This window comes from Aquarana catesbeiana, linkage group LG02 (genome assembly GCF_042186555.1).
Source record: "Aquarana catesbeiana isolate 2022-GZ linkage group LG02, ASM4218655v1, whole genome shotgun sequence".
In the NCBI taxonomy this organism is placed as follows: Eukaryota; Metazoa; Chordata; class Amphibia; order Anura; family Ranidae; genus Aquarana; species Aquarana catesbeiana.
In genome coordinates this window covers 589,505,674-589,533,159 of record NC_133325.1, presented here as the reverse complement: position 1 = coordinate 589,533,159, position 27,486 = coordinate 589,505,674, and the positions used below count along the sequence as shown (strand labels likewise).

General features: G+C 44.3%; 1 protein-coding gene across 2 annotated transcripts in view; it reads right to left on the bottom strand.

Moving 5' to 3' along the window:
• Positions 1 to 1,463: 1,463 nt before the first annotated feature.
• Positions 1,464 to 27,486, bottom strand: part of EYA3 (EYA transcriptional coactivator and phosphatase 3) — a gene marked incomplete in the record, with an annotated part of 181,106 nt that continues 155,083 nt past the window's right edge. For both annotated transcript variants that reach the window (XM_073616250.1, XM_073616251.1), the window contains 5 exon segments: positions 1,464 to 2,293; positions 3,749 to 3,849; positions 5,935 to 6,056; positions 7,004 to 7,118; positions 24,641 to 24,801. In XM_073616250.1, the coding sequence (XP_073472351.1) occupies positions 2,213 to 2,293; positions 3,749 to 3,849; positions 5,935 to 6,056; positions 7,004 to 7,118; positions 24,641 to 24,801 (580 nt within the window).

Below are 27,486 nucleotides of genomic sequence, written 5' to 3'. Positions count from 1 at the left end.
TTCTCATTGGCTGGGAGCGATCGCGAGGGGGGGGCCACGATCGGATGGTCTCCCCCTCATCTCTGATCGCTTCCAACCAAACGCCAACCGCCGATGGCACCGGGGGGGGGGGGTCCGATCGGACCCCCCGCCCGCGGGAAGGCAATCACGTACCAGGTACGTGATTTTGCCTGCCCGTGCCGCTCTGCTCACGTATATATGCATGAGGCGGTCGGCAAGTGGTTAATGAGGAAAAAAAATGAACTTAAATGATTTTGGCAAACGGCTGCAATATAACAGAGTGAAAAATTTAAGGGGGTCTGAATACTTTCCGTCCCCACTGTATGCAGCCCCAGACCATGACACTCCCACCACCGTGCTTGACTGTAGGCAAGGCACACTTGTCTTTGTACTCCTCACCTGGTTGCCACCACACATGCTTGACACCATCTGAACAAAGTAAGTTTATCTTGGTCTCATCAGACCACAGGACATGGTTCCAGTAATCCATGTCCTTAGTTTGCCTGTCTTCAGCAAACTGTTTGAGGGCTTTCTTGTGCATCATCTTTAGAGGAGGCTTCCTTCTGGGACGACAGCCATGCAGACCAATTTGATGCAGTTTGCGGCATATGGTCTGAGCACTGACAGGCTGACCCCCCACCCCTTCAACCTCTGCAGCAATGCTGACAGCACTCATACCTCTATTTCCCAAAGCCTGTTCTGAGTGGAACCTGTCCTGTTAAACTGCTGTATGGTCTTGGCCACTGTGCTTCAGCTCAGTTTTCAGGGTCTTGGCATCTTCATGTAGAGCAACAATTCTTGTTTTTAGACCCTCATAGAGTGTGAGAGCGATAACACCAAATTTAACACACCTGTTCCCCATTCACACCTGAAACCTTGTAACACGAACGAGTCACATAACACTGGGGAGGGAAAATGGCTTATTGGGTCCAATTTGGACATTTTCACTTAGGGGTGTACTCACTTTTGTTGCCAGAGGTTTAGACATTAATGGCTGTGTGTTATTTTTTTTGGGGGGGGGCAGCAAATTTACACTGTTATACAAGCTGTACACTCACTAATTTACATTGTAGCAAAGTGTAATTTCTTCAATGTTGTTACATAAAAAGATATAATAAAATATTTATAAAAATGTGAGGGGTGTACTCACTTTTGTGAGATACTGTATATACATACACATACACAACTGTTTGTTACAGTAGGATAAGTTAATTGTTAGACATGGAAAAAGTTTTGATGCTTATACACTATGCACAAAAGTTTCTGTAACATTCATGTGAGCAATTGATTTCAACATGTTATCGAGAAGATTGCAGATCTTGCCTTTAATACCAAATAGATATTTAACTTTTATTCATGTATTTAATTAAAGAGTGTATTTGCATTACCACAAACAGCCTCTCCCAGTGACAGTATCTGTTACAAATCCCTGCTGAGGATAAAATACAGACGTGGGAAAAATATCAAGGAAAAAAATTCTTTAATAAGTTATAGATTCAAAAAGGTATAATAATGGAGGCCTTTCTTCCCCTCCCGCGAGGTATTTCACGAAGAGTTCCAGAATGGTAATGAGACAATAATAAAGGCAAGCCATTATGACTTGTGATACTGTGTAAAAAAAAAAAAAAAAAATCAGAAAAATGTACACTGACTTAGCTGTTCATAAGGAGAGGACAGTTAAAGTTCAATGCAGAAGCCATCCATCCTTAGGTGAAGGTCTTGGCTACTCCATTCACATCAAGATGCAATACATTATTAGGATCCACTGCTACATGTTATGGCTCATTCTATATAAGCATAGCTGCTCCATATGTTCTCATAGCATTATAACTATTTCCTGGCATGGGAGGAACAGCCTACAACTAACCAGAAGTTGGCCTTGAGTGAAACTGGAGACAATCCATACACGAGGAGGTAGGTGGGACTTTGAAAAGAGTTATCTACCAGGAAACTGAAGAAACTCTCTGGCAAGTAAATGAGAGGTAGGTGGGATGTAAAAGCTAAACAGGGTATTCTGCAAGACAGGATAGTTGAAATGGTTTCTCCTCGATGAAGGACAAAGCTGAAAGCATCTCCCTCTTGGAAAGTTTTTGGATAGATGCAGGTTTACCAGATCGAACAACTGTTCTTCAGGTCTCCACCTGGGCTTTTATTTGTCAGGCACCTGCTGATCTAATCGGCTTGCATACAAAACATGGTTATTCAGCATTTCTCACAAGAAGTCCAACTCCAGTGCCTGATGTAGAGAGATGAGGTCATTGTGGTTTGTGATTCTCCAGAAAGGCATATTGTGCTGGAAGAAAAAAAATATACAAACTCAGAGACTGCCAAAATGATAGCCAAACTTTAACTGCACACAAATTAAGTAAAATCGAAACTTGCTGGTTGATGTGCAAGTAGACAAAATAAATAACCTATTGAATTTTTCTCCTTTGTGAACACTTCAAAGGACAACTGTACTATTTATACAAATTGTACTTTAAGGGCATGCCCGCACCCCAGACTGCAACCCACCCACTCCTATACTTACTCCTGTCCCTGGTTAACAGATCTTCACTGTGTGGCCCAGCCCACAGCCATTCTTACAAAGCGCCCCTGCCAGGTCCTTTACCATACATGAAAATTCCCTATTCATTGCTGTCAGAGTGGTACTCATGGTGACCTTCAGCAGGCATGCGAAGTACAGCTCTTGACACAGACCATAATAGAACTATGGCACACATGCTCAGGATGAAAAGAACCCGATGGGGACACTTTTGAAACAAGGGTTCAGTGGGTCTGGGCAGGGACATACGGAGAAGATTGCTGGAACAGGGACAGGTACAGGGAGAGGGAGATAAATACTGGACCCGGTAGGGTTCCCTAAGGGGGGCGGGTGTGTGCCATAAAGGACATGTACCAAAGGAGTTTTTCATTTTATTAATAATGCATGAAATCTGCAATACTGCAACTGTTAAGGTAATGGAAATAATTTTCCTTCATTACTATAATGCATCCATTCCATTCTTGAAGGAAATTGCTAGCTCCTACACTTTTCAGATCTTCATACTACAACTTACACTAAATAACCTACTCTAACGAAGTTATCTCTCCACCTAAGAATACATCTAAACTGGAGGTAGTTAGGTAGCTTGAGCAAAGATCTTCACGAAATACAGGGTCTACCTAATTTTGTATCTCTAGACAACGTATATACCCATTATAACATAATAATAGTTATAATCCGTAATAGTTAACCATCACATCCGTATTAGAGGCACTAACCCCATACAGAAGTGCTCATACATTTTACAGAACAAGGTCTGCGTCTTTTATAATTACTATAATCTGAGGCTTTAAAATGTATCTCTTCAGCCTCTGTAGACAGGAAATTAGTCGCAAATTAAGTTAGCCAGCTTTGAATCATATCAGGCTTTATGTCCTTGTTGGCTTGTTTTCAGAGTTGGCAGCCCCTTTGCTAAGCTACACTCTCATGTGGATGACAATTGACACTCTTTTGGTCATGTGACTGTATATAAAACTGTAATGTAAGCGCACTATACTGAAAGTATTGGACGTCAGTAGTTTGCGGTTTTAGTGCTAATACAAATGTACATACACTGAACATTCACAAAAAATACATATATACTTTTACATATATACTTTAATACAGCCTTTAAAAAAATGACAAAGTTCTACGAAAATTCCTGAAGAACACAGACACAAGGTATCCCCAAGGAAGTACCTTCACATATTTCATTGCAAATACCTGTTTGGCAGCCATTTCTTCATCCCTACCATCTCCAATCACCACATAGGTAACTTTCTTGCCAAATCTTGTCACTATCCTTTCAAAGCAGCTCTCTTTTCCTGCAAGCAAAAGCCAATGTTATCATTTACGATAGGTGTGGAGTGTACACATATGCTGGCATCACTAACCAATAATTCATAAACAAAATACAGTGGTTAATCAGTCCATCAGCCTTGCTTTCTACATTTTATACACCAACATTATAGACAATTGTGCACTTCCAGTCTATAAACAAGTTTGGAGAAGGCCCTTTCCTGCTCCAGCATGACTGTGCTACTACTGTGCACAAAGTCAGGTCCAAAGACATGATTTGAAAAGTTTGGTGAGGAGAAACTTGAATGGCCTGCACACAGCCCTGATTTCCAAAACTATTGAACACCTTTCAGATAATTAGGCAACTGTGAGCCAGACTTTCTCATTTAATATTCCTTTGGCTGAATGGGCGCACACTTCCACAGATTCCCTCCAAAATCTTGTGGAAATTCTTCCTAGACAAGTAGAGAATTTTTAGGTGTAAAAGGCAGCCCACTCCATATGTCCATAGTTTTGGAATGGGAAGAACAACCAGCTCCTATAGATGTGAGCAGAACCGGTACAAGGGGTGGGCGGGAGTGCCCTGGGCGGAGTGTGAGAGGTGGCGGATTCAGGGCCGTCTTTAACACAGGGCAATAGCAGCTGCCCCTGAAGCCCACGCTGCCTTAGAATAGTTGTCCTGGTGTAACGGTCATGAACACAGCCGTGCCGTCCTCCCCCGGCCAGGTTAACACAAATGGCCACACTGACAGGGGAGGAGAACAGCTGCGGGCTGTGTGTGTAAGCGCCGACCCGTCCTGCTTCTCCCTCTGTCAGGAGCTGCAAGATCGGAGTGGCTGGCCTGTAACAGGGAGTGAGGCAGAGTGGTCGTCCGTGCTCCCCCGTCCCGTCACCCCCCCCCCCCCAGACTTCTATAGCACAGCACAGAACAGAGTGAAGTGTTCTGGCTGTATGCTAGATCTGAAACTGCACTGAGACTGTGTTGTAAAAAGAGCGCACACACATACTAGAAAGGTGCAGTGTCGCGGAGTGAGGATGAGAACTGTGAGAAGGAGGGGGAGGAATTTGTGAAAAGGTGAGAATTCTTTAAAGGGAGGATTACAATGGTGGCTGTGGACGGATGTGGACAGGGGGGTATACAGAGGTGGTTGTGGGCAGGGGGGTATACAGAGGTGGCTATAGAAGGGGGGTATACAGAGGTGGCTGTGGAAGGGGGGTATACAGAGGTGGCTGTGGAAGGGGGGTATACAGAGGTGGCTGTTATGTGTATAAGCCACATTTCTTTGTTTTATGCATTTCTCCAGTATTGCCTTGTAACTTGCATAACTATGTTCAAAATGTAAATTGTTCAATAACAACTTTTTCAAAAAATCTGCCCAGCCATGCCATTGTGTTGACGTATATCGTCGTGCGCTGGTCAGCAAGTGGTTAAAGACGGCCCTGGGCAGGTTGTTAGCAGGCATAAGAGTAACAATACTGTCGGGGGGTCATGTAAAGGACAAAATACTGTGTGTGGGGTGACAAATTGAATTTGTATTGTTTTAAGTATATTCTTGTTTTAAAACGACATTGATTCTTTCTTAAAAATGGGGGTGGGGGTGTAGTTTGCCATGTTCGCCCTGGGCACCAAATGGCCTTGTCCCAGCACTGGATGTGAGTGTGTGAGTGTGTCCACAACCTTTTGGCCATACAATAAACTCATGAAAGTCTGACACAATTATTTAGTTCTTCATGTGGAAAGGCACTATTGTAAACAGCAGCTCCAGTGTCAGCAATGTTTTAGGGTATCAGCTTAAAATCGTTAATACACAATTAATTATTTTATTCTGTAGTAGAAAAAAAAAATGTGAGGGAGGGAGAAAAAATTCAAACACAGGCTGAAAGTCATCCTAATCCTAAACACTATTTTACAATATTTATTCAATTATTTGTTCCACACTACGCAATCATCACTAACAAAACATGGAGTAGCATGGAAGCAAGGTGTGAAACCAATCACATTGTAAACTGTATCACATTTATATGCTGCAACATACATACACATGCTGTGGAACAAGACACACAGACAATAAGACCCACTTCTACCGGAGATCAGGACTTTGTAATGTTACCTATTTTTGTGGCACTGTATATATTCTGTATTGGAAACACTTCTCCAAGCCCGTAGAGTAGAACTTTGGCCAGAGCTGGAACCAGTTGTGTTGTAGTTATTAACACGTTGACACAGTTCTTCCTAAAATGAAAACAGTGCGATATAAAATTCTTTTTAAGAGTGAAGTAGAGAAATGCAACAAATAGCGAATCAGTGACTTCTGCTATAAACATAGAAAAAGTGTCTTTTTCCCTTAAAGAGTGAACACCAAACATATGGAACATATGGAACCAACAAGATTAAAAGCTTAAAATTGAATTCCAGTTTGTTTTTTTTTTGCAGTCATATTGGTCCAGCCGGATCAATGTAAGTATGCATGTGCCATACCTGTAGTATTCCTGTGAAAGCAGAAAATCACTGTAGTAGCCACTGCTACTTAAAGTGATCCTGTCTTCTGGGTCCTGTGGATGCGGTAGATAAGGGGGGCAGTGACGTCATGATCTCCATTTTGTCCAATCAGAGAAGGCTTTGTATTCACTGGGAAAAATGCATAGCAATCTCTGAATGGCGCCTGTGTTGAGTGGGGACCCCCAGTAGTTACTATGCAGCAGGGCAGCTGCTCGGCACAAGTCTTGGAGGATAGCAAGGATCACTGTAGTAGCAGCGGCTACTACACACAAGGATTGGCCAGGTATGGAATATTTGCATTGGTCCAAGCTAAGCCAGTACAACTAACCAAAAAAATTCATATGAGGATTTTAGCTTTAACTATAAAATAAAGTGAATTTAGTATAGAAAGCATGAAAATTCCCCCCCCCCATACCTGTCCCCAAATTTTTAAAAAATTGTGGACACCCTACTGACTGGTCAGAGAATTGTTCCGTGACACAACTTTACTTTATTGATGGCTCCACATACAGGCTCTTTCTTTCTATGCTGGACCCACTGAATCAGTTTGTTGAATTGTAGCACTGAATCTTGATATAGCAGCTAAAAGCATGGTATATACTGTATATGTACATGTTCAACCTATCCTTTGTTCAATAAACACCATTGAAAAAAAAAGCACAAAAAGTGTTTCTGGTTACCTTGCCTGAATGAGTTGTAAACACTTCACAGCAGTGCCTAACCAGCCATCTGTCAATGTCTCTATATCATCTCTAAGTCTCTGGAGAGAGTCACGCCTCTGTGGGCTGAGTAATCCTGTGACAGAAATCAAAAATGTTTTAAATACTTTCAATAACTCCCCAAATAAAGCAGTCTGTGATAAACCAAACACTTCCTTGCACAATGTGTAAATATGCTCTTCTCTAAGCAGTATTTGAATCTAAAATGACAGCATAGATTATAAAACAAGCTGTATTTATTAAACAAGCTGTATTAAGATGCTGACTGCCTTCCACGCACAACTGCACCAGATTTTGTACTCTACAGTTTTGGGAAAAAAAAAACACATTCTACTACTACTACAAGTAACCTACTTTTCTACTAAAAACTGTCCATCTACTCTCCATGAAGATTCCCTATTACATATTTTACCATCTCCCAAGAAAAGAGGGTTTATCACTTTGTTTCTCCAAATCAGTAACACTAACAGAGAGAGGAATTGGCTATAAAAGACCCTGAGGGGAGATGCATTCTAGTTTTGGGCAAGATGGGAGACAATTTAATTACCATGAATATTTGCTACGTGTCATAACCAGAACCAATTCAACGTCAATTATTCTCGACACGGATGCCACATGTATTGGGTATTCTTATTTAGAGGGGGGGCTCTAAATTATTACTGACCAAGTACTTGGAAAAACCTCAAGGACCCAACATAAATATCCTTCAAAATCCAGCCACAGGTTGGTGGAACTGTTGTTTCAATGTGATCTTGTGGATATTTGGAGGGAGAAAATCACATATATCATTACCGCACAGAAGCAATGCTTGAGAAATGATCAAATATTTGTGCCCTCTTGCTCAATTTCTGACTAGGAATGAGTCGATGGTTTAGACCCGGGATCGGCAACCCAACGTTTGCGGGCTGCTCGACCGCCGTCAAGTAGCCGGTGAAGACGCCCCCCGGCAGCGACCCAGTCCTTGCTCCAGAGCAGCGAGTGTGTGAGTCCCTGACATGCGTCTGCGGGGTGGGGAAAGCCTCCGGAATAGCTCGGGCGGGTTCAGGCTCTTCTCCGAACATACCCGAGCGTTTTGTATTGCACGCCCCCCACCACCGACTCTCCTCCTCGATCCAAGATGGGAAGGTGAGAGAGGATTGCTGTTGTGACACCGGCAGGGATCAGCGCCACTGCACCTTCCCTGCGCCACTCTGCATTTAAAATGTCTTCTGATACTCCAGCCCTCCTGATCCCCTCCCTACATCCCACTGACCTCTGGACGTTACCCTACATCCCACTGACCTCTGGACGTTACCCTACATCCCACTGACCTCTGGACGTTACCCTACATCCCACTGACCTCTGGACGTTACCCTACATCCCATTGACCTCTGGACGTTACCCTACATCCCACTGACCTCTGGACGTTACCCTACATCCCACTGACCTCTGGACGTTACCCTACATCCCACTGACCTCTGGACGTTACCCTACATCCCACTGACCTCTGGACGCTACCCTACATCCCATTGACCTCTGGACGTTACCCTACATCCCACTGACCTCTGGACGTTACCCTACATCCCACTGACCTCTGGACACTACCCTACATCCCACTGACCTCTGGACACTACCCTACATCCCACTGACCTCTGGACACTACCCTACATCCCACTGACCTCTGGACACTACCCTACATCCCACTGACCTCTGGACACTACCCTACATCCCACTGACCTCTGGACACTACCCTACATCCCACTGACCTCTGGACACTACCCTACATCCCACTGACCTCTGGACACTACCCTACATACCACTGACCTCTGGACACTACCCTACATACCACTGACCTCTGGACACTACCCTACATACCACTGACCTCTGGACACTACCCTACATACCACTGACCTCTGGACACTACCCTACATACCACTGACCTCTGGACACTACCCTACATACCACTGACCCCTGGACACTACCCTACATACCACTGACCTCTGGACACTACCCTACATACCACTGACCTCTGGACACTACCCTGCCTACTACTGACCTCTGGACACTTACCCTACATACCACTGACCTCTGGACACTACCCTACATACCACTGACCTCTGGACACTACCCTACATACCACTGACCTCTGGACACTACCCTACATACCACTGACCTCTGGACACTACCCTACATACCACTGACCTCTGGACACTACCCTACATACCACTGACCTCTGGACACTACCCTACATACCACTGACCTCTGGACACTACCCTACATACCACTGACCTCTGGACACTACCCTACATACCACTGACCTCTGGACACTACCCTGCCTACTACTGACCTCTGGACACTTACCCTACATCCCACTGACCTCTGGACACTACCCTACATCCCACTGACCTCTGGACACTACCCTACATCCCACTGACCTCTGGACACTACCCTACATCCCACTGACCTCTGGACACTACCCTACATACCACTGACCTCTGGACACTACCCTACATACCACTGACCTCTGGACACTACCCTACATACCACTGACCTCTGGACACTACCCTACATACCACTGACCTCTGGACACTACCCTACATACCACTGACCTCTGGACACTACCCTACATACCACTGACCTCTGGACACTACCCTACATACCACTGACCCCTGGACACTACCCTACATACCACTGACCTCTGGACACTACCCTACATACCACTGACCTCTGGACACTACCCTGCCTACTACTGACCTCTGGACACTTACCCTACATACCACTGACCTCTGGACACTACCCTACATACCACTGACCTCTGGACACTACCCTACATACCACTGACCTCTGGACACTACCCTACATACCACTGACCTCTGGACACTACCCTACATACCACTGACCTCTGGACACTACCCTACATACCACTGACCTCTGGACACTACCCTACATACCACTGACCTCTGGACACTACCCTACATACCACTGACCTCTGGACACTACCCTGCCTACTACTGACCTCTGGACAGTGCCCTACCTGCTACTGACCTCTGGACAATGCCCTACATACCACTGCCCTACCTTCTACTGACCTCTGTACACTGCCCTACAAACTACTTACACTGGCCAGAAATCAGAGCAGATAGTCAGGCCTGAAATTAGTCAAGAAAATCAGCCTGTAGTACCAGATATTCTGCTTTCATGATGAACTTCAGCGTCACTGCACCTTCCCTGCACCACTCTGTATTTAAAATATCTTCTGACACTCCAGCACCCCTGTCCCCACAATACCATGCCGTTCTGACACTCAAGCATTCCTGATCCCCCCCCCACATACCACCGACCTCTGTACACTGCCCTGCCTACTACCGACCTCTGTACACTGCCCTGCCTACTACCGACCTCTGTACACTGCCCTGCCTACTACCGACCTCTGTACACTGCCCTGCCTACTACCGACCTCTGTACACTGCCCTGCCTACTACCGACCTCTGTACACTGCCCTGCCTACTACCGACCTCTGTACACTGCCCTGCCTACTACCGACCTCTGTCCTACCTACTACCGACCTCTGTACACTGCCCTAACTACTACCGACGTCTGTACACTGCCCTACCTACTACCGTCGTCTGTACACTGCCCTACCTACTACCGTCGTCTGTACACTGCCCTACCTACTACCGTCGTCTGTACACTGCCCTACCTACTACCGTCGTCTGTACACTGCCCTACCTACTACCGTCGTCTGTACACTGCCCTACCTACTACCGTCGTCTGTACACTGCCCTACCTACTACCGTCGTCTGTACACTGCCCTACCTACTACCGTCGTCTGTACACTGCCCTACCTACTACCGTCGTCTGTACACTGCCCTACCTACTACCGTCGTCTGTACACTGCCCTACCTACTACCGTCGTCTGTACACTGCCCTACCTACTACCGTCGTCTGTACACTGCCCTACCTACTACCGTCGTCTGTACACTGCCCTACCTACTACCGTCGTCTGTACACTGCCCTACCTACTACCGTCGTCTGTACACTGCCCTACCTACTACCGTCGTCTGTACACTGCCCTACCTACTACCGTCGTCTGTACACTGCCCTACCTACTACCGTCGTCTGTACACTGCCCTACCTACTACCGTCGTCTGTACACTGCCCTACCTACTACCGTCGTCTGTACACTGCCCTACCTACTACCGTCGTCTGTACACTGCCCTACCTACTACCGTCGTCTGTACACTGCCCTACCTACTACCGTCGTCTGTACACTGCCCTACCTACTACCGTCGTCTGTACACTGCCCTACCTACTACCGTCGTCTGTACACTGCCCTACCTACTACCGTCGTCTGTACACTGCCCTACCTACTACCGTCGTCTGTACACTGCCCTACCTACTACCGTCGTCTGTACACTGCCCTACCTACTACCGACCTCTGTACACTGCCCTACCTACTACCGACCTCTGTACACTGCCCTACCTACTATCGACCTCTGTACACCACCCTACAAACTACTGACCTCTGTACACTTCTACCTACTACTGACTTCTGTACACTGCCCTACAAACTACTTGCACTGGCCAGAAATCAGAACAGATAGGCCTGAAATTAGTCAAGAAAATCAGCCTGTAGTACCAGATCTTCTGCTTTCATGATGAACTCCGGCATCAGACTTGTGGGGGTAACCAATTGCTCCGCAGACAAGAAACAAATAGTGAATGAAAGCGAAAGCTTCTAAGAAGTTTCTCATGGAAGCTAATGATTAAGGTAGGCTAAGTTTGTATTTTTACAGTGACAGTTTTAGTAGATTTTTCTAGGTTTTTAAAGCTGTCTTTACTTTTTTGGAGCTAGCTAGTTTCTTTTTTTTAAAGGGGGGGGGGGGGGCTGCACCCCAGTGATCTTTGATCTCTTCAATGTTGTCCAGGTAGATCTCCATCTCTCAAAAGGTTGCCTACCCCGCTTTAGATTTGGCTGTTCGTGTGTTTAGCCCCGTTCGGCGGGAACCAAAAATCATATCCACAATTGTTGTACCACTAGATGGATGCACCAAATGTGGAGATATACCCCCAGATCTAGGCACCCTTAGAAACAAGCCTGTGGTATATCACCCAATTCTAGTCAGGACTAGGTACCAACAATATTGTAATATATAGCTAGACTCCAGAGTCAAAGCATTCTGGGAGCACAATTTCTTAGCATCCGAGATCTGGGTCCATTGCTCTGGTTCTATCTGAATGTTTACATGCATCATCTGTTTCAGCATATATACATGCCCAAATGTATTAGCTGACACAGCATACATTTTCCTAGCAGCTAGGACTGCAATTGCTCGGAGTCAAGTTTCCATCAAACTGATTAAACACAAGCTCAACTGGCTCATGATCAACAATAACTTGGCTTGTGTACTGAATAATGCTCAAGTTTAATTCAAACTAACATGGCAACCCTGGATACAATACAACTCTGCTAAGTGACTGGTCTTCTCTTTTCTTCTTATTATGGGATAACAAACATTGAATTGGCCAACAATCTGCTCTTTGGTTCTATTGGACTACATGATGATTCCTTAGCACTTTAGTCGGCAACAACTTACTAGTAACATAGACCACTTGAGAACGGTTTAACTAACATTGCCATAGTTATCACTGCGCTACATTTATTTTGAGAGAATGGCTCGTCATTGACAACCACTATTCATTAGGACTGCCTATCGCATTCTGATGTCCTATATCTATGTTTAATCACCGAACATGCACACACTCACTTGATTTCAGTTCAACGCGATAACCAATGCTTCTACTTTTGGGTATGCATGATGATGTTATAGGCTCTGACCCTGTGTGGTTCATCATAGATCATGTGACTGTCAAGAAAAAAACTATGATGAAACATGTAGGGATGGAGCCTATGATGTCATCACGCACGCATACCCAGAAGTGGAGGCATTGGTTATTACACTGAGTTGTCAATCTGAAATTGATGTGCTTTTATACCGAGGTGCACCAGTTGATGGTGCACCACCCCAAGTGTGTGTGTATTTGTTTATATAAATAAACAGCACTTTTAATCAAGCAGTAAGCATGATACAAGTTTTATTTCTTTGATCTATATACTGGAGTCTTTTTTGTGAAGAGGTGGATGGTTCCAACTTGACCTCAGGATTCTGAGAATAGGCACGGTGATAAGTCCTGATGCCTGGAAGAAGTTATAAACCCCTTAAAGAGAAAAGCACACAGATCTATTTTCCATATAGGTCCATTCTTCCAGGTGAGAGCATATCGTGTTAGGTGGTGGAACACGTGGAAGTCACCATTACTGGATTTTTGCAGACACTGTGTGGTTAAATAAACACATTGGACTCTTATATTTGATCACTTTGAACATTAGAAACAATTGTTTTACTGTTATTATAGGATTATAAGTGGTGTTACATACATTTTCCAGCATGCTGTGGGTTTTTTTTTTTGCAAACAACTGATGATGGGGATGCCTAATTGTAGGGTGGATTGTGTGGCTCTATTGAAATATGGATTACTGGTTTTGATGGGAGAACACATTAGTGCAGGTGTCAATCAATATAAAATAATATACACTTGAAGTGGTGATTATTTTTATTGGTAATTACGCAGAGGGATATTTTTAAGACTTTCTTGGAAGGGTGTTTTATTGATCTAGAAAAAGCCAAACCAGTGAATCTTCCCTTTGGTGTACATATAATAAGGAGGGAAGACTTGAAGGCATTAGTTAGGATAAAAACATTGAAGGTGCTACCACTGACTTTTTTGTTAAAGTGTTTTACTACTTCATAAATCATTTTCCCAGAGCAAGCATGAAAAAGTTATCTTCAATAAAATGAAACTGATAAAGTGACATACATTAGAAATACTAAGGTGACATGAAAAGCACCCTTACTAAGTGTACAACTGGATACACACTATACAATTTTCTGTAGATTTTTTCCTTCAGATTTACCAAAACCATATAATATGAGGTCAAACCTTAAGAGTTTCAATTTGTATGCAATCAGGCAGGCCCTTGCACTACATGGTTTTGGTAAATCTAAAGGAAATCTGACAAAAGTAGCATAGTTTGTATGGGGTCTAAGAGTCTCAACATTCAATCTTAGAACATATGATCTGATGTGTGTCTTATAGACATTATCATTCCACTAGTAGACCAGATCTGCTTTCCTGCTTTTTCTTTTTGGGTTTATTCATCTAAACACAAAGATCTGGTCACATTACTTTATGGAGATTTATTTGATTTAAAGTGGTTGTAAACCTCAAGCAAGAAGCATGAACAAAGCACATCCTTCTATACTGTGTACTTGTCTCTATCCAAAGCACTGAATAGGATTTCTCTGTCGCCTCCTTCCTTAGAGATCTCCATTAATAATTTCTAACAGCTTTTCTAACTCCAAGAGAGTTCTTTCCCCATCCTTTTCCCTTAGTTAAAATGACTGACACGTATTCCTTGATTGGGGTTCTTCCTGCTTTTCCTCTGACAGGCGATGACTGACATTTTTGTGCCTTGCCTCTGTTGCGCCTGCGTGGTGGCCGGGCTCAAACATCGTTCGCCCCCGGCCTGCGCATGCGCCCACTAGTTCTGTCAGAGCTGTTCAACGTCGGAGAACCTACACTCGACTAGGATGGGCGGAACCTGGATCGTATCCGGCTCCGCCCCCTTGCTGTTCATTGGCCACATGCGACCTGGGGGAGGGCCTCACCTTGCGTCCGCATCCCGGTGGTGACGTCAGACGCCACCGTGATGGAGGGACTTGTATAGTGCGGCTCGATCAGCCGCAATCTTCTGACAGTGGCTCTGAGGCTGCAAGGGGAGATATATGTCGCTCTCCCCTTCCGTATACATCCACCTCACTTTTCAGGTAATTGAATTTGTTCACCAATGGTCATCCACTGCTGATGATCCAACCAGGGTTATTGTGAAAAGTTCTTTATAGTAATGTTTATTATCTTGTATCATTTTTATAGCTCACTGGGGCTGTTTATACGTGGATCTCCTTTGTCTGACTTACAAGGGTTGTTATTTTGGAGTGCCATCTTGTGGTGAAACTGGAGCGTTTGCTCTTCCTTTTGTTTTGTTTATACGGCTATATTAGCCTTGAACACTCACTCCTTGTTTCAACTTATAAGGTAAATTCAAACAATTTTTTATCTCCCATGATAACTGCCCTTTCTACTCCACATTAAACCACCTAGAAACAATTCACTAATTCGTTTTCTTTTTAACATCTAGTTTTCAGTTACTCTACACTCTGGCCCCTCTGTGGACCATAAATGGTTTGGGAGGTCCTAGGCGGGTGAGACGCATTTAATTGATTGGTACTTGAGCCACGAAACTCTATATATATCTACAATCCAGTTGTCTACTATTTGTCTTCAAACTTAATTGGGCTTGGTAAGCAAATCCCACCTTTTATGATTTAATTCTTCCCCAGGTCCACATCAATATGTTTTTCTTTTGTGGACATGGAAACTAAAATACACATCATACTATGACCATAATTATTTTGTTTACTTTGTTTAGATTGTCATTATTATAGGTTTTTGGTAAACCTGAGATTTTCATCTATACAACATTATTCATTTTTCTTTGTTGTATGCAAATGTATATATCTTTTGTTTTTTGTTTTTAGTACTATTTTATTTATGTTTTTGTCTGAAACTACATCTTTAAATGTTTTTGAAGTATCTGATTTGTATTCTTTCTTTTTTCTTTTTTATCTTTAGTATGCCACACTTGTACCAAAAAACTCCTGATGAAGCTCATGTGTTTGAGCGAAACATGTTGAGATTGGTATCCTGAAGTGGTCTAATTTTTAAATATCTAATTCCTCAATGATTGACCTTGATTGGAAAAAAACTGTGTTTGTTTTTAGATGTTGTCTTGTAATATTGTTAATCATTAAAGATTTTGAATTAAAAGATTAATTATAGTCAGTTTGGCATTTTGCATACAGTATTATTTTCTTCCTTGATTTATTATTTTTTTACACTGATCCAATTAAATTTTGAAAAGCACCATAAAAGTCCCAGGGGCAATTGTACCCCAACCCCCTTCTTTCTTTTTCCAAGAGATGATTAGTGATGGGGAAGGAACGCTCCAGAGCATAGCATGTGATGAACAGTCACAGCTGTGCATGTTCCCCTATACTATGAGAAGGGGGTGTGTCCCCTCCAATCAGGACTCAGAGCTCTTCTCATTGAGTGTGAGACTTCAGATCTACGTCCCCTCCTTTTCAGAGCTGAGAGATGCTATGTAAAATGTAGGTTTTAAAAAATTGTAGAGAAGTGAGGGCTGCAGATAAATAGGTACAAATTATGCAGGATGATTTCTTTAATCTCTGTTTATCACCTAATGCTGGCCACTTTTAATTTTTTTTTAATTTTTTATTGACGGAGATGCATTACATTAAAGTGGATGTAAACCCTCACATATACCCTGTGACAGACCTAGCGGGGACAGAGGCTTTTGGAGGGGACTGAATGCTAGCCTCTTGCCTACCGATTATGGGTGCTCTTTGTGAGCTGTATGCCTGGGGACCCTTGAGGTGGCGTTACTTTAGATTCAGGTCCATGTCCCCCAAGACACACAGACTCTGGAGACTCTGGATATGCCGCCATATTACAAATAGTGACTGATTCATACTGTTGGGACACATACTGTTAGATGCTAATGTCATCAACTCCAGCAACCTGTCTGTTGTCTTCTATAATGTAAATTAGTCTAGTGTGGTTTCTTTTTCAGCCATTGTCTGGGCTAATTAACCCTGCAATTGTATGAAGGAGTTCTGTGTTGAGATGTATGATGATGTGTATTGTATAGTCGGTGAGCTAGGAGACATGAAGTCTGTCCTAAAGGTCATGTCTTTGAGTCACCTAGGCTGTCTAAAGGATTAGATAATTAGCTCATGTTAATTAGGTTTCTGGTGAGAGGTTGTATTTTCATCCTGTTGTATATATTTGTGTGAGATCTCAAACAGTTCATTCCTGTTTGAACCTCAATACAGAGCCTCGTCTCCTACTTTGGGGAGAATTATTCATATGAGTTTCTTGTTCGGCTGATTGGAGTGCTCAGTAGCTGCCTTTGTGTTCGGGTATGGAATGTCCAAAACGACACCCAAAGAGGCAAGTTTTGATTGGGCTGTTAACATAAGACTGGCACATTATGGTCCTAACCTACAACGAAGATCATAGACCTAGTCATAGCGGCTGTGGAGGCAAATTGGCTACAGCAAAGAGGTGCTGCAGCAGCAGAAGTCATAGCAACACCAACTGAAAGAAGAGGAGAGGTACAGATACCAGCCGCCATGGAAGAGGAATTCAGAAGGAGGTTGCAAGAGATGCAGATACAGCATAGAGGACCAGTATCAGAGCAGGTCCTGCTGAGATGGTCTAATTCTATCCGCTGCGAACTCTGGAAGAAAGCGCTAGCTCTCGAGCAGCAACACCAGGGAAAAGTTCTCCCCTCCATCCATGTAAGGTACTGGTTGCAGTATGAAGTACGAATGAGTGGACAGCTGAGTTAAGCAGGCTGATCCGGGCAGAGATGCGGTTGGACAAGAGCTAAAGAGCCCTCCGGTGGTATGTAGCCCAAGAGTGCCCGTGGTCAGCGGAGGACAGCCCCGCGGAAGGCTTTGACTATAATGGCCTGGGATTGTTGTATTGGAGGCTGTCCAGGGACCCTGACTTTGGGAGTGATCGGGAGTGGCGTTTGGAGGAAATATTGGAGCACAGAGAGCGAAGACTGAATGTCTCGGAAGGGCACTGGGCACAGGAAGATTTGGAGTTTCTGGCCATTCAGGAATGGGAGTTGGAGATCGCCTACAGACAGCTGCTAGACTCTGCTCAGCAGCAGGGTGGGGCTCCCTTTGCCTGAGACTATCAGGAAATACCAGTTGACAACTCCGAAATCCTGGCTGAAGAACCGGCAGTGGAAAATCTGGAGATTGCCATCCCCAAAGCTGAAGTGTTGACAACAGGGCAGAGTTCTGCTAACCTCTGCCCAGCACTGATAGCATCTTCTGGGTTCCACGGACAGGAGATGGTGAACCTCTATCTCCAGACACCAGTTGCAGAGACAGGGAATTTGATAGACTTTTCTGCTGAGGAAGAACAACCTGATGAGCCTCCAGCAGAAGAGCTGGTATCAGGGCCAAACAGTGTGCTCTGCCCAGCACCAACAGCAGTATCTTTTTTTTTTTCTTGAAAGCCCATGGCGTGCAAACACACCCAAAAACTTCACCCGGTGCCAAAAAAATGTGCACACACAGAGTGAAACACAAAAAAGTGCAATGGGTACACAAGCCCTCTAGAATAGCAGTATCTGTGGAGTTGAAAGGAACTTCCTCAGCTGAGGCGCTGGTCACCGGGACAGAGGGTCCAAGACCTCTGCCCCACACCTGTGGCAGTTCCGGAGGCTCATGGTGAGAAGGTAGCAATCACTTTCCAGCAGCCAGATGAAGGAACGGAAAAGGAAGCAGCCAGCTCACCTCCCCAATGGTAGCTGCACAGTTTGGGAGGGGAGGAATTCAGCCTCCTGCCCCAACGGTTAGCCAAAGCGGATGTTGTGGAGTCCCCAGCAGAAGTGCTGGCAACAGGGCAGAGTGCTACCAAACTCTGCCCAGCAATGGCAACAACTGTGGAGGTCCAGGGAGCTGGGGCAGTCGGCTCATTTCTCCAGCCACAGATTACAGAATGTATGGACTTAATGGGCTGTTTAGAGGATGTTATAGATTATGCATCACCTGCTCAAGTACTGGCAGCAGGACAGAGTACTGCAGACCCCTGCTCTACACCCGTGGCAGTTTCGAGGGCCCGAGGTGAGAAGGTGATGGTTCCTCTCTCCCAGTGGATTTCAGAGATGCAGGGAGGAGAAGCAGCCATTTTCCCTCCCCAACAAGGGTTCGTGCACCTTGGAGACAATACCAGTGAAAGGGAGTTCCAACAGCAGACGGCGCCCCAGAATGATGACACCAACCCAGCTGAAGCACTGGCAACTGGGCAGAGTGCTACCAACCTCTGCCCAGCACCAACTACAAAAAAAAAAAAAATCATTCAACTACAGAGTTCCAGGGAGCCGGGGCAGTCGGCCTCCCTCCAACAGTTAGCCTGAGCAGATGAAGTGGGGTTTCCAGCAGAAGGGCTGGCAACAGGGCAGAGTGCTGCTGGCCTCTGCCCTCAACTAACAGAGGACGAATTTCCTGTAAAGGTGGATGGGGCTTCAGTCCCCACCTGTATACCCCAGGGATGCTGGGCAGTTAGCCCAGATCCCCAACAGCATGACGGACTGAGCCCAGTCACCCGGTCTTCTCTCCAGCGGCTGAAAGAACTCCAGGGAGAAGGGCCAGTCCAGGCCTCTCCCCAGCGGTGGATATGTTCTCTGAGAGAGGCAGAGGTTGGCTGGGTGAGTAATACTCTGTTTGGAACAATTTGTTTGGGGTACTGTGTGGATACCAGCATTAGAGGACTGGAACTACTGACTAACTTCGGAGTCAACCCGTTTGGGGTCTCCTCCTGTGTCTCCTGCCGAAAGGAGAGAAATGTGACAGACCTAGCCGGGACAGAGGCTTTTGGAGGGGACTGAATGCTAGCCTCTTGCCTACCGATTATGGGCCCGGGCATTTGGGGGAACGGTGCTCTTTGTGAGCTGTATGCCTGAGGACCCTTGAGGTGGCGTTACTTTAGATTCAGGTCCATGTCCCCCAAGACACACAGACTCTGGGGACCCTGGATATGCCATATTACAAATAGTGACTGATTCATACTGTTGGGACACATACTGTTAGATGCTAATGTCATCAACTCCAGCAACCTGTCTGTTGTCTTCTATAATGTAAATTAGTCTAGTGTGGTTTCTTTTTCAGCCATTGTCTGGGCTAATTAACCCTGCAATTGTATGAAGGAGTTCTGTGTTGAGATGTAGGATAATGTGTATTGTATAGTCGGTGAGATAGGAGACGTGAAGTCTGTCCTAAAGGTCATGTTTGAGTCACCTAGGCTGTCTAAAGGATTAGATAATTAGCTCATGTTAATTAGGTTTCTGGTGAGAGGTTGTATTTTCATCCTGCTGTATATATTTGTGTGAGATCTCAAAATAAAGTTAATTCCTGTTTGAACCTCAATACAAAGCCTCGCCTCATACTTTGGGGAGAATTATTCGTATGGGTTTCTTGTTCGGCTGATTGGAGTGCTCGGTAGCTGCCTTTGTGTTCGGGTATGGAATGTCCTAAACGACTTTAACCCCTTTCATATTCGGGGTGTCGTTACATACCCAGTGAACTGAATAGCCTCAGATGATACACAAAGATGAAACAAATCTCCCTACACAAGTATTACATGTATATCTGCTGTATTCAGCTTTATATACTGTTTAGAAAGTGCACGTCCTGTTAGAATTTTCTCTTCCTGATTCACCTGTGGGTGTGGATTCTTGCCATACACTGAGACAGCTGATTGGAGGAAAGGCACACACACCCTCTACACATAGGCAGAAAAAGGAAGATACAATGCAGAGCTGTGCTGTCAATAGACCAGCTCTCTGCTAATCTATTTATAGCACCCACCCGGACACAAAATTCAGCAGAGAACTTGTCAGAAGTTATCATGCTGATAACAGAAGAAAGGAGCAGGAGAAAGCCACAGGACTCATGGCTTTGAAGAGAGATAAGAAAACACTGCAGATATATGTGCCCAGCTCAAATTTCACGAATGAGGTTTATATCCACTTTAACACATACAACATAGTGCTCAATGTGATCACAATAAAAAAGGTATAAAATGCGATTTACAGACGCGAAAGAGGTCAACATAGACATGTACATAACTTTACTTAGCGTTCCAAATAAAAGGTTAAATACCGGATATCTTCCTGGGTTTAAAAAAATGTCAAGACCAACAGGTGAGGACCTGGGTCATAATGTTTAATGGTACCGCTTCCCTAAGTCAAGAGCCAATTCTAATTTGTACATCACTAGTCACTAATAGGGATGGGCTATCTGTTCGAGTCGAACATGAGTTTGACTCGAACACTGGCTGTTCGCCGAACAGCAAACAATTTGGGGTGTTGGGGCAAATTCGAAAAGCCGCGAAACACCCTTTAAAAGTCCATGGGAGAAATCTAAAGTGCTAATTTTAAAGGTTAATATGCAAGTTATTGTCATAAAAAGTTTGGGGACCCGGGTCTTGCCCCAGGGGACATGCATCAATGCAAAAAACAGTTTTAAAAACGGACGGTTTTTTGGGTGCAGTGATTTTAATAATGCTTAAAGTGAAACAATAAAAGTGAAATATTCCTTTAAATTTCGTACCTGGGGGGTGTCTATAGAATGCCTGTAAATTAGCGCACATTTCCCATGTTTATAACAGTCCGCAAAATGACATTTCTAAAGGAAAAAAAGTAATTTTAAAGTACTAGAGCTAGTGCCAGCTATTAATGAATTGTCGGTCCCGACAATACACATAAGTCATTGAAAGTCATTGAAAAATAAAAAAAATAAAAATAAAAAAAATGCGTGGGGGTCCCCCAAAATTCCATTACCAGGCCCTTCAGGTCTGGTATGGATATTAAGTGGAACGCCGTGCCAAAATTAAAAAAAAAATGCCGTGAGGTTCCCCCCCAAAAATCCATACCAGACCTTTGGTATGGATTTTAAGGGGAACAACTCGCCAAAATCAAAAAAAATAAATAAAAAATAGCGTGGTGTTCCCCTAAAAATCTACACCAGACCCTTATCCGAGCACGCAACCTGGCAGACCATAGGAAAGGAGGGGGGAACCTCCTGACCAGTACCAAGCCTAATGCCCTCAACATGGGGAGGATATCCCCATGGTGATAAGGACAAGGGCCTCATCCCCACAACCCTTGCCAGGATTCCCACTGCATCAGAGGGGGACGGGGTCACCGTACATGTCACTGGGAAACCCCAGCGTTTCCCCTCGTCAGAGGGGGATGGGGTCACGTGACAGGTGGCCCCGTCCTCAGCTATACAAGAGCTGTCAAGCTAGCGCCGAGTCATTGGCTGGGTGCCTCCACTGGAGGCAGGATCCTGTATGTGTTCCTCGCTGGAGATCATCCATCGCTGGAGAGCGAGAATTGGATTATATCGCTGGAGTAGGAGCATGGATTTATTGGATTACATCGCTGGAATCTCTTTTTTATTTTTAATAAAGGACTTGTCCCAAGCCGTCTCCTGTGGTTTAACATTTTGACAATTTCTTTTTGTGAAATGGTAGGGGTACAATGTACCCCTTACCAATTCACATGGGGTGGGATCTGGGTGTCCCCTTTGTTAAAGGGGGCTTCCAGATTCCGATAAGCCCCCCGCCCGAAGACCCCCACAACCACCGGGCAAGGGTTGTGGGGATGAGGCCCTTGTCCCCATCAACATGGGGACATCCTCCCCATGTTGAGGGCATGTGGCCTGGTACAGTTCAGGAGGGGGGGGGCGCTCTTTCGTTCCCCCCCCTCTTCCTGCGGCCTGCCAGGTTGCATGCTCAGATAAGGGTCTGGTGTGGGTTTTTGGGGGAACCCCATGCCATTTTTTTTTTGGCATGGAGTTCCCCTTAAAATCCATACCAAATTTTTGGGGGGAACCCCACGTCATTTGTAAAAAAATTTTGGTGCGGCGTTCCCCTTAATATCCATACCAGACCTGAAGGGCTGGTAACGGAATTTTGGGGGACCCCCACGCTTTAAAAAAAAAAAAATTTTCAATGACTTTTATGTGTAATGTCGGGACCGACAATTCATTAATATCCGACACTAGCACTAGTACTTTTAAATTACTTTTTTTTCCTTTAGAAATGTAATTTTGCTCTCGGACTGTTAAACACGGGAAACATGCGATACTTTACAGGCATACTATAGACACCCCCCAGGTATGAAATTGAAAGGAATGTTTCACTTTTATTGTTTCACTTTAAGCATTATTAAAGTCACTGCTCCCTTTTTATGTCCCCTGGGGCAGGACCCGGGTCCCCCAACACTTTTTATGACAATAACTTGCATATTAACCTTTAAAATTAGCACTTTTGATTTTTCATGTTCGTGTCCCATAGACTTTAACAGTGTTCGCACAAATTTTTTGCCTGTTCTCATGTTCTGGATGCGAACCGAACAGGGGGGTGTTCGGCCCATCCCTAGTCACGAATTATTGTGATGGAGGAAGAATACCACGCACCCCAAATCTTACTGTATTTCTTGGGGCACCCTCTATGTTCATAAATTCGTTTCTTATATGGCAGTAATTGATTTACTATCTGTATCCATTTACAAACAGATTGGGGGGGGGCGCGGCGGGGTAGTTTGGATCAATTTAATTGCAATAGCTTTTCAAGCTAAAAATCGTGTCTTTCTCAGCCGGATTCTATCCTACCTCTGCCACTGCTCCTCATCCAATATTCCCAGAAGACATTCTCAGGGTGCAAAGTACAGGTGCAGATAAAATAGAGCAGAGAATGTCAATGACCCTTTCCTATATCTAGCTATGACAGGGCACACCCACAAAATACAAGCAAAGTTGGCACTTGTGCAATTACATCTAGTACAATTTGGAGTGGGTATGTGGTGCATAGCATGTAACCTCACTGGGGTGAGGTACGATTGATGTCACATGTAGAGTTGTGATAAATCAGGGATGAGTTGCTGCCACTTAGAATACACCATTAGTGGGATTTTGTTAATAGTGGCGGATAACAAATGGGTGTATTTCTAGGGCCCTGCGACCTTAGGAACCCTATTAATGGGTAATTAGAAAATTTTGTAGTATTGATCCTAAACTAAGCATGCAGTGCATGCCTAAACTGAAGATACCTGTAAAAGGCAGAACAAGGGAGGTCATATTTTCTTTGTAACTTATCAAAAGAGGAGAGGCCGTTGCCAGTTTATATATCTTCTAAAGCAGGGATATGCAATTAGCGGACCTCCAGCTGTTGAATAACTACAATTCCCATGAGGCATAGCAAGACTCAGAGCCACAAGCATGACACCCAGAGGCAGAGGCATGATGGGACTTGTAGTTTAGCAACAGCTGGAGGCCTGCTAATTGCATATCCCTGTTCTAAAGTGTCAAGACCCTTTTGTTTCCAAAAATAATTATTCATAAATTGTAATAAATGGGGAAACATGGGATTATGCCAAATTGGGAGTTCGGAGTCAATTTCTTTGAACTCTGCTGTGTGTTTAGCTTCTCTCCATACCACTCAAGCTAAACTCAGGATTGGCAAACGCACTTTTTCCAAAATAGTCATTGGCGCTTCCAGCAATATTAGTAAATGGTTTAACTTGAGGACATGAGCTAAATGTGACTCCACCACTGCTGGGGTAACAGGTCTCAGCCAGACAAGTGAAGCAGTTCCCCAGCTAAATGATAATAGTACAGATTAGGGAGTGCCATGCCCTCTTCAACTTTAGGGCGCTGTAAGGTGGAGAGTTTAAGCTTTTGTCTGTTGTTCGCCCTAATAAATAAGCTGAATAAGGTTGTTATGAAGTATATGAAAACATCACACTTTGTTCACTCATTCCCAACATTGCTCCTGTAATTTTCATAAACCTTATTGACTCTCCTAAGGAAGCATTTAGCACAGTTCACTCACCCCCAACATTGCTCTTGTATTTTTCATAAACCTCATTGACTCTCCTATATCGAAATGCCAACTTTCTCATCCAGTCCATTCCACCTTGGACACCACTATTTGAGTTGAGGTTTCGGTTTCCTGCTGTCCCATTAAATCCATCGGTAGTAAAGTTGTAATTACTAGATCAAAATGAAAAACAAATCGTAAAATTTTATTGTGACCCTTTCAGTAAGTAGAGCAAATTAAACCAAGCCCAGACTATAAAAGAAGATGATAAATACTTACCCTTCTGTGGCAGCAAATTAAACTAAGCCAAGACTTTAAAAGAAGAAGGTAAATACTTACAATTCCGACTGCTCATGTCTTAATACCTCACCTTGTTGCGGATCTTTAACCACTGCAGGTATCCAACATTTCTAGGTGGGATGAATACCTACTCCTCTACCATGTGATATAGTTTCTCCTGCTGGCTCATGCGCTGGCCCTTGTGTTTAGTATTGTCAAATGAGCCAGCGGGAAGAACCACAACACATGGCAGTGGAGCAAGTTTTCCACAAATACAAATTGCTGGATATTTGCAAAGGCCAGAAATCTGCAACATGGTTGTGTTTAAGGACATAAGCCAGATGTAAGTATTTACCTTCTTCTTTTAAAGGCTGGACATAGTTTAGTTTAATTAGTTTCACTTACTGACAGGGTTGTTTTAAGACATACCACATAGAATTAAAAGTATCCTATAGTTGAAAGAATTAAGGCTTCTATAGTGTTTCTAATATTCCACTTCCCTTTAGCTGTCTAAAAGATATTGAGAGTTTATGCTCAAGCAATCTTATGTTTTTTACATGCATGTGTCATTGATACAGAGAAATTTAAGGACTGTGTCAACAAGCTTTTGTTCCCCAAAAGCGATTCTGCATTCTTTTACAGGTCTATGAGAAAATCCTGCTTTAAGACAGTCATATGCAGGTTAGAAAGAGCTTAACTGCAGGTCAAATACACCAGTCAATGAATTCTGAATAATCTTAGAAGCATCTCAAATTCATTTCAAACTGATGTCATTGTCGCACATTCATAGCTGTGATCCACAGCCTGTGAAAGTTATTAGTGACTTTTTAAGAATACAAACCAAAAATAATGTCACTTTATTTTGAGTACTGTGGTCTCTTTTCAAATATTTTATTGGTAATTTCACATACAACTGTTACATTAAGTTCCATACAGAGTTTCAATTGAATATATGACAGTGTACATAATAATAATGCCGAAGAATTTTGGTTTAATGAAAACTAAGTGCTAAGATAGCATGTATATTTCTAAATTGTGCGGCATACTGGAACTAAATACGCATATATTTGAGAGATAAAAGGGAAGTATGATCCCTTTTTTAACACTATAAATTTGGGCCAGTCCCCATTAACAGTGGTGGGGGGGGGGCCTCAAAAGTATTGCTTGTAACAGAGTATATTACCTATTTTCAGTTTTGGAGGGTAAGGTGGATTGGAGAGGTGAAATTATGAAAGAGGGGGTAGTAAAGAGGGGGTATAGGCGGGAAAGATGTAGATAGGAGAAGGGGAAAGAGGAGGGTGCCAGCTAGCCCGCGCGGGCACAGGAGCCAAAATAGGGTCTCGGGGTGACGTCCAGGCCCCCTTAAAGCGATACTAGGTCCTCATCGATGTCTGTTGGTAAAAAGTGTTCAACCCAGGGTCGCCAGACTCTGTTGTGTTGGGTGGCTTTATCTAGGATTTTTGCCTCTGTTTTGCTTTTGTATCATTGCTTGGGTGATCCTATTCTTTGTTTCGACTATGTTAAGAGTGGGTGTTTTCCAGGCCTTAGCTATCGTCTGCTTGGCTGCTGTGAATAAATGTAGGAGAAGCCGAAGCTGTGATCTGGTGTAGTCCTGTGGAAAGAGGTTGAGGAGGGCTATTGTGGGGCTAGGAGATAAAGTAATTTGGTGGAGGGTGGTTGCCATCTGAAATATTATCACCCAGAAGCGTTGTACTTGTGGGCATGTCCACCATATATGTAGGTGTGTGCCTCTTTCCCCACAACCTCTAAAACAGTTAGGGGAGGATTCAGGTAGAAACTTGACAATTCTAGCTGGGACTAGATACCAGCGCATAAGCACTTTATAGTTCGCTTCTGGAGTACTGTGGTCTCTTAACATGGGCCGAACAGTAGTTTTAACAAGACTTCTATATTATATACCAGCTCTCAAAATTTCCACTCGCCCGCTCGCATTTGGCTGAAGTGGTGCGGTCAGAGTGGCCCGGTGGGGGGGGGCTGGGCTCCTCTTATACCCTGTAAAAAAGGCCGCACTGCTTCAATCAGCCAGGAAACGGTCAGAAGGATCTGGTGGCTGGATCACACAGAGTGGGGATCTCCTGCTGAGACACAGCTGCGTCCCAGTGGGAGATCCCTGCTCTGTGTGATCTGGCCTCCAGATTCTCCTGATTCCACCCTGCTGCATTGATGGGCACTGATGAGGCTGCACTGATATGCTGAACTGATGGCCAGTAATGAGGCGGCACGGATGGCCACTAATGAGGCGGCACAGATGGCCACTGATGAGGGGGAGATGGAGTGCTGACAGGAGCTGCTAGTGAAATGTTTTTGGGCAGTGGAAATTCAGTCCAATTTCCTCTAAGTCCAGGCCTGTGTAAAAAGATTCTGGTATGTGTTGTGAGCGGCAGCCAGCTCAGGAGAGCAGAAGGGGCTCTGTAGCATGGGAGAAAGAGAAAAACAGAGCAGCGCCGCTCTAATGCCACGTACCCAGGGTCGGAATTTCCAACAACAAATGTTCGATGTGATCTTAATGTCGGAAATTCCGACCGTGTGTAGGCTCCATCAGACATTTGCTGTCGGAG